The sequence below is a fragment of the Camelus bactrianus genome, chromosome 9 (assembly GCF_048773025.1).
Source record: "Camelus bactrianus isolate YW-2024 breed Bactrian camel chromosome 9, ASM4877302v1, whole genome shotgun sequence".
Taxonomy (NCBI): domain Eukaryota; kingdom Metazoa; phylum Chordata; class Mammalia; order Artiodactyla; family Camelidae; genus Camelus; species Camelus bactrianus.
In genome coordinates, this window is record NC_133547.1 from 75,142,080 (window position 1) to 75,154,431 (window position 12,352).

Consider the following 12,352-nt stretch of genomic DNA (forward strand, 5'->3'; position numbering starts at 1 on the left):
TCCACAAAAAGAAGCAAAGCCATGCGGGGATGAGGAGTCAGAAGTGCTGCTGTGAGTCTCTGTTCCGGAAGCTTCTATGAGACAGTCACCCTGGAGACCAGGATGACGAGGAGCCAGGCCAGAAGCTGAGGGGAACATGTTCTAGGCACAGGGAAGAGCAGAGGCTGAGGTCCTGGGCAGAAGCAGGCCTGCTGTGTCAGACAAGTGAGGAGGCCGGGGCGGCTGGGCCACAGTGATGGGGGGAGGAAGCTGGGCTGGGGAGATAATGGGGCCAGATCAGGCCAAAGTAAGGGTTTGGCTTTGACTCTGAGTGAGATGGGGAGCCATGAGTCCGTTTGAGCAGGGGAGTGACTTATCTGAATCATGCTTTTAAAAGCTTATAAACTATTTTAAAATTAATATTAGCAGCTGACATCTATTGAGCGCTTATGCTATACCAGGTCTTACTCTCGACATTTTGACCACATTATCTTCACTGGCCTTATAAACACCCTCTGAAGCAGTGGCCTGATTCCCTTGCCCTTGTTCCAGAGGAGGAGCCTGAGGGTCAGAGTGGTGACATGATGTGCCCAAGGTTACAAAGTGGTAAATACAAACCCGAGGCTTGAGCCAGTCTGTTCCTCTCCAGAGCTGCAGGGGTGCCTTGGTCAGGAGGTTGGGAGGCCTGGGTTCCCATTCAGACTCCCACCCGCTAGCTGTGTAACATAGGTGGCTCCTGTCTGGTCCTGATGCTGCCACAGCCCCAGCCTCTGTCAGATGGACCCGCTTCATCCTCCTCTGGGTGTTGCAGGGAAGACACTGAGGAAGGGTCTGAGCAGATGCTCCCCAGGCGTCATAGTAGCTATTTCTCCCCAAAGCTTCAAGGCTGTGTTCTAGGGATGTGGTGAAATATGTCAGGCCAATCCACCTTGAAAAGAGAAGGCACTCATCCTGCCGCCATGACAGAGATGCAGCAAACCCGGCTGCAAAGGAAGTGCCAGGGGCCCACAGATGTAGGAAGGTACTGGAGAGGACCAAGCAAGGTAGAGCCAGCCTTGCCCTCTCCCAAGATTGTCCTCTTCTTCTCCAACCAATAAGGCTCCCTTCCCTTATGAGGGGGTGACTGGCTGCTGCCAAGAAGTCTCCCCTCACAGCCCAGATGGGAACCATCCTCCTACCCAGGTATCACAAAACCTGAAGTTCTGCTGTTAGAGAGCTGTTCCATCCAGTTGAGCAGTCATATTTTATGGTCAGGTTCTCCTTAGTCCATAAACAGAAAATAACAATTTCCATCCTTTAACTTATTTTCTGATCCCTTTTCCATGCACAAACATCCTTTCTTACACGTTTACGTGAGCATATGGAGCCTCTTCTGGAATCTGTTTTCATCTAGCGCTACTCCAAACAGGCAGGAAGGGACTTTGGAAATTGTCTGGCTCTCCTTTTGAAGAGCAGTATTGCCTAATGGTTAGAATGTGGGTTTTGGAGGTAGGCAGATGTGGATTCAGATCCCAGATAGGTAAGCTGTGACTTTGGGTAAATGATCTGACTTCTCCAGGCTTCAGTTTCCTTACCTGTGAGATGGGGACAAAAGTACCCCTCTCACCCAGCTAGAATAAGATAAAGGGATGGACAGCGTGGGAAACACTCCAGCTAAGTACCCTGCACAGGCAATTGCTCAGTTTCTGTCCTTCTTACTAAGATATGTGTCAGGCTCAGAAAGTTTCCCTGTCTGGGATGATATTTGCATAAGCTATCTATTGCCATGGAACAAATTACTCTAAACTTTAGTGGTTTAAGTAAACATACACTTATTATCTCACAGTTTCTGTGAGTAACGAGTCTGAGCATAGCTTACTTGGGTCTTCTGCTTCAGGGGCTCTCAATGGCTGCAATCAAGGTGTGAGCCAGGCTGAGGTCTCATCCGAATGCTTTGTTGAAGAGGGGTTCACTTTGAAGCTCAGGTGGTTGTTGGCAAGGCTAATGGCTCAAGGGATGCTAGACCGACAGCCTCAGTTCTTACTGGGTGTTGGCTAGAGGTTGCCCTCAGTTCCTTGCACACGAGCCTCTCCAACATGGCAGCTTGCTTCATCGAAGCATGCAAGCCAAGAAGACAACAGAGTTGGGTAGCAAGATGGTAGCCACAGTCTTCTGGGACTGGATCACAGAAATGACATCTCATCATCTTTGCTATATTCTATGGTTAGAAGTCTCTACACAAGTCCACACTCAACTGGAGGACATGTCTACCAGGAGGCAGAAATCTTTAGGGGTCATTTTAGGGTCTGACTCTGAAATGGTTCAGTTTAACTAGAATTTTTTGGTGTTTTTAACGTGCCAGGCACTGTCCTGGAGCTGGGAATAAAAAAAAGATGAGTTGGGGTTTCTATCTCCCAGGAACTTTTTTCCGTGAGTTAATTTCTGCTTCATGTTCTTACTCATTTTGCACTACTGTGAATACTTTGGGATTTAGGTAAGATCTCTGTTGAGGAGGGAGGAAAAGTTACTAACTCTCTAATGTAAATAAGTTAACCAGACCCTTTTCCTCCATCACAGGGTGGTCAGAAGGAAGAGAGAGGTACACACACACACACACACACAGCTAGTTCTGAGAGGCATTTGCAGAGTGGTGGTCACTGTACTGGGTGCTGTGGACACTAAGGTACTGTGCTTCTCCAGACCAGACCCTGCCCTGAGGGAGCATGCTGGGTGTAGGGGAGAAGGCAGGAAAACTCACAGGTTCAGCGTGGAGTGAGGCAAGACCCAGTCTGCAGTGGCGTCCAGACGCATGGGAGTAGTTGGCATAGCAGGTCTCCTTAAAGCAAAAAGAGTGGTAGCAACCTTAAAAGTTGAAAAGTGGAAACCAAGTTTTGCCCTATATTTAGGGTACATTGGTGGCTTGATTTCAGAGCAACAGAGGTTCCCTTCTCCAGCACAACACTTCTTCCTCCATTCTGACCTCCACCTCACAGATGCCAGAGACCTTGTTACAGAGAGGTAATAGACACAAAATTTTAACCTTCATGAAAAAGCAGCTTCCCTCCACAGAGTAATCTCATCTTCCTGGGCTAACCCCTGGGGTCTGCAGGGGACTGCCAGTCACAGACTCAAACTCGTCTTGGCCATAGAGGTGGACTTGGTATCCAAGCTGGAGCAATCTCCCATTCCCTTGCCCATAAAACATGTGACCCAAGCCAAGCCAATCAGAGCCCTTCCCTGGAATTTTTTCCTGAGTGAAGCTGACAGGGAAGAGACCCTTTTCCCAATTGGTCAGGAAGCAGCTGCCTGTAACTGTGTTTTCAGTCATATAAGGGAAAAAAAATGGAGTCCAACATACACAGGGAGGAGACAAAGAAAGAGAGAGCGAGAACTTGCAGCATCAAATCTCTGGGTCCCATCTTTCTTCAGGTAAGCTCTCCTCTTACCCTTCCTGGGCTTGTGAATCAATAAATCTTTTTATTTACTTAAAATAATTCAAACTGGGTTTCTGTCATTTGCCAACCATAGGGCCCTGAATTACAAGTCTACCATTTCACCACTGGAGTTCAAGTTAAAGCTATAAATCTTCCTGGGAGAAGTGATTCAGAGGTCTAAACTCTTACTTAAGCATAAATGACTAATGTCAGTTCCTTTTCTGAGAGCAGGCTATGATTATGGGTTTATCTGAAAATACACAGGGCACTGTAAGTCTAAAGTAGAGACAATTAAGACATCCTTCATCATGTGTACAAGTAAAAAGAACTTGTAATTCAGATTCATAAAACCTGGATTTGAAACCTGGCTCTACCACTAACTGGCAACTTACTTCACTTCTACATTACATCCATTTCCTCATCTGTAAAATGGGAATAAGAATATATCTGCCCTTCGTATGTTACAAGGTTATCATGTAGAAAAATATTGACATTATTCTGTCTGCCTGCAGCCAACATCCCTGGATGTGCTATATTAAATACATCTTAACATTTCATTTGGGTAAATGCTAATTAACAGAAATGTGAATAACTAATCTCACCAGTTGGGCTCAGCATCTAAGGGTAAGAGTGAATGAGAAGAAGGGCTAAAAATAGGGTTGAGGAGTGGACATCCATTTACAGAGCAGCAGTCTAAGTCTGGACCCCCATTTGATGTAGATCGATATATTTGCATCATTTTTTCTATTTAATTTCTAAAATTTATCTTTAATTTCAAAAAAATTTCACATACACATGAGATATTTTTCAAACAATATGGAGAAGCATAAAACTAAAACAATCCACTGCATCTCCAGTCCTAGTCACGTGCTAGGTTTGCTGGATCCGGCATCGGTACAGGAGTCAACAAATATTGTTGAAGGGAAGATAGAAGCTAGGGAAAGTGGTATAGAACGGAGGAGGCGGGAGAAGAGGAAGGGTGGTAAAAAAGAAAACAAAAAGGAAGAAGGGAAAAGAGGGAGAGCAGAGGAAGGAAGGAGAGAAGGAATCAAGAGAGAAAAGGAAGAGGGAGAGAGAAGAAGAAGGGAGGGAGAGAAGAAAAACAGAGTTTCAGAGCGGTGGGCCCCGCCCGGACCCGCCCCGGACCCGCCCCCAGCCTGGATTCCGCCCCCGGGCACCAGGCTGAAGGGCCACCCCCAGCCGCCAGGGGCCGCCAAGTGCAGCCGGCGTCTCCCTGTGCGCGCGGCGGGCCCTCTCTCCCGCCTCCGCGCCAGCTGCTCGCTGACCCGCCGCCGCTCTCGGGCTCCGGCCAGGTCTCGCGCGCGCTGTCTTCTCGTGAGGGGCCTCGCGCCGCTCGGCGCACGCCGCCCCCCTGCCTCGCGGCGCGGGGTCTCGCGGGCCCCGCTCCCGCCCTCCGCTCGCCTGGCCCGGACCGGAAGCGGCGCCGCACGGCCTGGGCCTGGCGCGGGGGGCGGGCACCGGGGCCCGGTCGGACATGGGCAAGAAGCACAAGAAGCACAAGTCGGACAAACACCTCTACGAGGGTGAGGAGTGGGCCGCGGTGGGGGAGGGCGGCGGGCCCTCGGCGGCTCGGTGGAGCTTTCGTGCCTTCGAGACGACCCTCGAGCCTCCGAGGTGGGCCGGGGGGCGTACCTCCCGCGGGCAGGCCTGGACCCGCGAAGGGGGCGCGGCCCTCTTGAGCCCCGCAGACCCCAGGCGGGGGCGGCATTAGAACCCGGACCCCCGGCCCAGGCGGATCTCCTGTTGGGAGGTGAGACGGCCCCGAGGGGCCCGGCAGCGTTCGGAGCGCTCACTTGGCGAGTGTCCGTCATTCAACAGGTGCTTCGCGGGGCGCCCACGGCGTGCCCCCTGCCGCCTCTTCCTGGGCGCCTCTTTCTCTCCGTCCAGAGGTCCCTCTGCATTGTGGATACTGCCCGGCGAGGCCCTCCTTTAATCGAGGCCCTTTCCTTCTTTTTAAGAGTATGTAGAGAAGCCCTTGAAGCTGGTCCTCAAAGTGGGAGGGAACGAAGTCACCGAGCTCTCCACGGGCAGCTCCGGGCACGACTCCAGCCTTTTCGAAGACAAAAACGATCATGACAAACACAAGGACAGAAAGCGGAAAAAAAGAAAGAAAGGAGAGAAGCAGGTTCCAGGTGAAGAAAAGGGGAGAAAACGGAGACGAGTAAAGGTAAATGTTGCATTGCTTCAGCTTTGCAGGTGGTACCACTTTCAGAGCCTTGCGGCCTCCCGCTGCCAACCTCATTTAATAATGTTTGTGTCTAGTGAGATGCTGAAACGCCTGTAAAATCGAACTGGTTTTGAGGAGGAGCAGGGTGGAATAGAAACACGAATCATCTGTGCGTTTCAACAACTCTTTATTTAATTGTACTCTTAGTTGTAGTCACACATCAGGTGAGTGAGCTGCAAGTTCCCTATTTTCAGGAGCTGCCTTAAAGAGTAGTTTTTCCATCTAAGGAAAGGTAAAAAGTCATGCTCGAGAAAGCCTCAATATTTGAGGTTGTGGAAAACAGCCATTTCAAAAGTGAATGTGATGTACCGGGGTTCAAATTTTGTTCTGAAATAAATATTCTAATGCCAAATACATAATGAACAACTTTCATCTTCTAAAAAAAAATTTGAGTCTATTGAAGAGGAAATTTGATCAGAGACCTTTAGGGGATATGACACCAGTAATAAAAATAAGCATTTTCTGGACCATTTGCAGCTAATAGGGAAAAAAAAGAAAAGAAAAGAAGTTGACAGCTCTGTAAACTGGGTAAAATAGTATAAATAGTTAACTTACCTTCCAAGGATGATCACATACATACCTGGAATTGTCCTAGACTTCTGCACTTCCCAAATTTAACCTGTCGCTAAGTGACTTACTAAATCAGTTACTGGCTCTTGAAGGTAGATTTCCATAGGTTTAGTATTATAATTTTTCTGTATTTATATATATAGAAGTGTTCTAATCCATGTGATTAAACACATTGGTAAATCACTAAATTTTAGAGAGTCTCTCTTTGAAATTTCTTAACTCTATGCCTTTCTGCCCCAATGTTTATTGCCTTTCTCTAGACTGACAGTCTCTCGAATTGTCTAATGTGTCTTTTTTCTAAATGTAAAATGATTTTTTAAAAGAAATTCAAGTAATACAGAAATGAATAAAATGGAGAGGGAAAAAGTTCCTCGCTCCAGTACCTCATTTAATCTCCCCTTCTAGAGGTAATCAGGTTTTTTTTTAAATTATTATTTATTAGTAGTAATTCGTGACCATGGCTTTAAAAAGTCAAGAGTAATATAAAAGCAGTCTCCTGCTCCATCCTAGAGTTTTACTTCCCAAACTTTTTAGTTTTGTCTTCGGATGTTTACCTCCATTTCTAAATGTAGGTTTATATTGCTGTTTACTGATTTATCAGTTTACATCTTTTACCAACATCATGTTACAGAAGAGGAGAATTCAAATTAGCATTCTTATATTGCTCCACGCCCCCAGTTTCCCTTCCTACATTCTCCCAGTGTAGAGACATCACAGTTCTTTGTTAAATCAATATTCATTATTTATTTTTAATTATTGTTCATTGGAAACAAATGTAATTTACAAATACAGATCTGATCTTGACCAGTTGATTAATTGCTTTCATTTGTTTGGTTATCGTGTACTAATTCTTCCCAAACTGTAACAGATTTGTAAAACCCCTCTGATTTCTGTTTTTCACATGGTTGGACATTTCCCCTTTTTTTGAGACATCCATCTTGCAGCCCTCTGTCCCCTCCTGCTCTAGTCTGGGTCGGTTATTCTGTAGACCTCTTCGGACTCTTCTTTGCCTGCTTCCTGGATCCCATCTCTTCTTGATTTACTCCCTTTTTCTGGTGAAGTCTTAATTCTATAAACTTCGTAAAAAAGCATCCATTGGAGGTAGATTTTTGTAAGTTCTTACATGTTTGAAAATCTTTATTCTTCTTTCATGTAGTCTCCTCATATAGATTGGTTGTTTGACTCAGCATGGCATTCCAGTTTGGAAATTACTTTGTCCTAGAGTTTTGAAAGCATTGCTCTGTTATCTTCTGACTTCCAGATTTGCTATTGAGAGGTCTGTTGCCATTCTGGTTCTTAGTCCTTTGTGTGTGATCAGCATGTGCTCTCTTGAAACTTTTAGGATCTTCTCCTTTATCTTCAGTGCTCTGTTGCACAATGAATAATCTTGCCTTCAGCGCTGAGATGTTTGCTGGAAATATTTCTGTGATAGTTTCCCTCTCTCCGTTCTCTCTTTTCTTTCTTGCTGGAACCCCTGCCATTTAGATGTTGGACTCCTGGACTCATCCTCTGATTTTCTTATGTTTTTTCCTCCTCTTTTTCCTCTTCTTTTCTTGTATTCTTCTTTCAAGGAGAGTTCTTAAACTTTGTCTTCTGACTCTGCTATTGAATTTTATTTCAGATCTTGTACTTTGAATTTCCAAGAACTTTTCCATGTTCTCTAATTGCTGTTGTTTAAATAGCATCCTGTTCTTGTTTGTACATGCAATATCTTTTATTTCTCTGAGGATATTAATTGATGCATTTTTTTGCTGTTTTTATGTTTTCTTTTGCTCCTTTCATTGTCTCTATTTCCCCTCAAGTTTTTCAGTTATTTATTTGGTCTCCTCCTTTTGTATTAAAAGCATCATTCAGTTAGGTGTTGAGCCTTTGTAATCTGTTTATATTTAAATGTATATTATGAAAAGGCTGATTTTATGCTTTGTGCCTAGATAAAGTTTGTCCACTGATGGACTTCACTGTAGCGTCATTAAACAGAGACCTGATCATTTTGGTGGGGAACCACTAAATGTCTGTACCCTGCAGATATTTTCTCAGGGCTCTTTGGTCTCTCCAGAGAAAAATTCCTCTTGCGAGAAGGATCTTACCTGGCTGCTGGTATTTTGGGAGCCAACCAAGGAAAGGAGGCTGAAGGTCTTCCTATCCAGTGCTCTGCTCACAGTCCAGCATCTCTCCCCACTTCTGACTGGTGTCCAGATTTGGAGATTCTCTGCTTCCTTGTATCTCCAGGTTCTGAGCTTTTCCAGGTTTCTGGGGTTTGAACTTTTCTCAGGGATGTCTACCTCCTTGACCAGGAGGTATCTTGCTTTCTTTGATCTGCAGACTCCTTCACTTGCCTTTCATCTCCCAGGTGTGTTGACATCTTTCGTCCACTGTTGTCTCTTCTGAACTCTTTGTTCCTGCCATCATCTCGTTTAACTGGAAGTTGAAGTAACCCCTTCTAACCACTTCTGGTTTTAGTTCTGGCAATAACTACCATTATGCCAACTGATACACTCTTCATTTCTTGTTTTACCAGTTGTCTCATCTTTTTATTAACTACATTGTATTTGGCTGTATTGATGTGCCATATTTTATTTTATGTAACTTTTATATGTTACAAATAATGCTGAATTGAACCTCATTGTTCATATTTCTCTGTATACTTTTATAAGGGTATCTTTAAGATATGTTCTGAAAGTCTCCCTCTCTGCCCTTTCTTGACCCTGGCTCTCAATATCATTAGCCATCTATATATTTTTATTTCATTGCAAATTCAGGTGCTTTTGCATCCACAGTTTCATTTGGACGTAACATCCTGCAGAGTAGGGCAGGTAGGTAGATGGTTTCCATTTTACAAAAGGTAAAGTGGAAACTCAAAGAAGTAAAATGAATTTGCCCAGGGTCCCACTTCTCCAGGACTCAGGGCTAGGGACCATGGGACATTTCCACGTTTTCTGGGGGTGTCATTGGTTCAGTAGAGGCTGTTTGGGTTATCCCTTTTTTCCAGGCTGGACTGGGGGTGGGGGAAGGGAAGTTTCTTTGCTAGGGAGACTTCAGAAGGACACTTCTCTCTGAACTATCTCTGGGTGTCCAGGGAGTTTTAGGGACAGCAGTTGCCTTTGGTCTCTTCTTGGGGAAAGTAGCTGTGTGACACCTGTGGGCCTTGAAGGGGCTGGAGTACATGTGGTTCTGAGGGACTGGTTCTTCTGTCACTTCTGTGCAGTGGGAAGGAGGAAGGCACACACAGAAAAGATAAAGCATGCCCTTTCCCTTTTAAAGTGTTTTTCTAAAAGGCATTCATAACTTCTGCTTATATTTCATTAGCCAGAACTTGATCACTTAGGCACCCTAGCTGGTAGGGAGGCTGGGAGTCTTTTAGTTGGGGGGAGGGGATGGTAGTATTGGATCTTAATAAAAATCAGGAATCTGTTACTTAGGAAAGTAAGAAGAAGATAAAGTTTTGGGGAAGCACACAACACAGAACCCTGAAATTGTTCAAAGATGTCTCAAAGTTAAGTGATTTTCTTCCTTTGAGTAGGAAGGCTCTGATTATATTAGTTTAAGATGCCCCAAACAGACAGATCTGTGTTTCTCCTTGTAGAGCATTGGTTATGTAATACCAATCTTAGCATTAAGAATACAACATGCTTTATTTTTAATCAGACCATAATCGAGATACCAACCCTATGAGAGTGTGTTTTCCCTTTTTTTTTCTTTTTTTTTTCTTTCTTTTTTTTTAAACATTTGAATGCTGAGCAGTTGGCAAAGAATTTGCCTACTGGCATAACTCTTACTACCTAACATTACCCTTTCCTAAAGATCCAGCCTTAGGTTTTCAAGTCGTTCATTCCCACATTATGTAAAAAATAAAATAAAACTTAGAAAAAATGCTCACACCATTTGATCTAGTAATTAGGCACAAGAGGACAGTTAAATAAAGCTAAGGTCTACAAGGTAAAATTATTTGTGGGCCATTATATTGATAAAGTCATGATTTATAAAAATTACATGAGTTTTCTAAAATCATTTTTAGTAAAGTGGTACAACCATATATATACATACACACACACACCTATTATGATTACTAAAAGCTACATATTGGTACATTACAAATACCGACTGGTGCTTCTGAAACATGTATTACGTGCTAGGTTCTGTGCTTAGTGCTTTATGTATGTTATCTTACCTTACTCCTTACTGTAATCCTATGAGAATGGTATTATCATCTCTCTCTTTTTTTTTAATTGTGGTAAGATACACATAGTGTAAAATTTACCACCTTAACCATTTTTAGTGTCTAGTTCAATACTGTTAAGTGTATGCACATTGTTGTACCACCAATTTCTAGAACTTTTTCATACCCATGAAACAACTCCCCATTTCCTCCTCCCCCTGCCCCTGGTAACCACCGTTCTGCTTTCTGTCTCTGAGTTTGACTGCTCTAGATACCTCATATAAGTGGAGTACAGTAACACAGTATTTGTCCTTCTGTGACTCGCTTCTTTCACTTAACATGTCTTCAGGGTTCATCCATGTTATGGCATGTGTTGGAATTTCCTTCCTGTTTAAGGCTGAATAATATTACACTGTATGGATATATCTCATTTTGTTTATCCATTCATTCATCAATGGACATTTGGTTCGCTTCTACCTTTTGGCTATTGTAAATAACGCTGTTATGAACATGAGTATACAAGTATCTCTTTGAGAGCCTTTTTTTAATTCTTTTGGATATATATCCAAAAGTTGAATTGCCGGACTGTATTTTCTTCTCTTTTATAGATGAGAAAACTGAGTCTCAAACAAGTTAAGTAGCTGGCTCAAGGTCACACATTCAGTGCCAGAAGAACTCAAATCTTGCCCTTAAAAGGTCATTAGTCTAAAAGAGTTGTTAAAATGAACACCAACCTCCACCCCCTTACCCCCTTCACAGTACATGGAAGAATAAAATCAGTGCACGAATAGAGGCAGGATTCTAGTTCTGAGGCTCCTGAAATTCCTTAGAGCTGGGAGAATCACAGAAGACTTTGCTCAGGAAGTAGCATTTGAGCTGGTCTTTAGAAATCAGAGTGTAGTGATGTTGCATTACAGTCAACATGGGGTCAATTATATATTCTGAGCTATTATTGTAGTGTAATAGAAATATTGTTTTCATATTCTTTTCATTAAACGTAAAGGATTGTACACATAAAGCCATGAATGTTACGCTTCATGGGCTACTTCAGGTACTTCTCAAAGGTAATCTGACAACCCAATTTTCATTTATATGCTGGTTTGAGAAGCTGGTGCCTGAACAGAATGCTGCATTACTGCACAGAAATTTGGAGGTAAGGAAGCTTGTACATCAAGTAGAAAATTAAGAACAGTAGCATGAAGGTGGGCAAATGTGGGGGTATATATAGGGACATAAAGTAGTTTTCTTTTTTAAGCACAGAATACATGAAGAGGAGTATAAGATAAGATCTGAAAGGCAGTTGAGATATCAGAGTAGGGAGTTTGAACTTGGATATGTAAGCTGTGGGGAGTCAGAAACTTTCTGAGTGCAAGAATGGTAAAAAGTTGAGCCTTAGTAATGTTAATATGTTAACAGTATCTGGCAGATGTTAAAGAGAGTAGACACTGGGTGTAAGGAGACCTACTAAGAAGGCTTTTCATTGAAATCGCTCAGATGAGAGCTCTAAATTCTTTCATTGAAACTCAAACCTATTCTTCTGGAAAGCATAATCCTAACCCAAATTCTGTCTTCACAGCTTTGCAAGCATAATCCTAACCCAAATTCTGTCTTCACAGCTTTGCAAGCTGCAAAGTTTTTTTAAGTCATGAGTATTAGCCTACATAGGATATTATTTATAATGCTGGGATTAAGTAAAATTTGTTTTATTTTTTATTGCAGCAACATTGGTTTATAACATTACGTAAGTTTCACGTGTTATAGCACTATATTCTTTTGTGTAGAGTACAGCAAGCTCACCACCAAAAGTTTAGTTTCCATCCATCAACATACAGTTGATTCCCTTTACCCATTTCACCCTCCCCATCCCCCTTCCCCTCTGGTAACCACTGTGTTCTTTGTGTATATGCGTTTGTGTTTTTTTGGTTTGGTTTTCTTCATTTATTTTGTTTTTTGTTTTTTATATTCCAGATATGCGTGAAATCATAG

General features: G+C 43.2%; 1 protein-coding gene across 2 annotated transcripts in view; it reads left to right on the plus strand.

The window, feature by feature from the left end:
- Positions 1 to 4,652: 4,652 nt before the first annotated feature.
- Positions 4,653 to 12,352, plus strand: part of BRD7 (bromodomain containing 7) — a 40,224-nt gene continuing 32,524 nt past the window's right edge. Inside the window, exons 1-2 of one of the 2 annotated variants that reach the window (XM_074370780.1) lie at positions 4,653 to 4,936; positions 5,372 to 5,580. In XM_074370780.1, coding sequence (XP_074226881.1) covers positions 4,888 to 4,936; positions 5,372 to 5,580 — 258 coding nt within the window. In that variant the 5' untranslated portion in view covers positions 4,653 to 4,887. The remainder of the gene's footprint in view (positions 4,937 to 5,371; positions 5,581 to 12,352) is intronic. The other variant, XM_074370781.1, reaches the window with a different exon arrangement.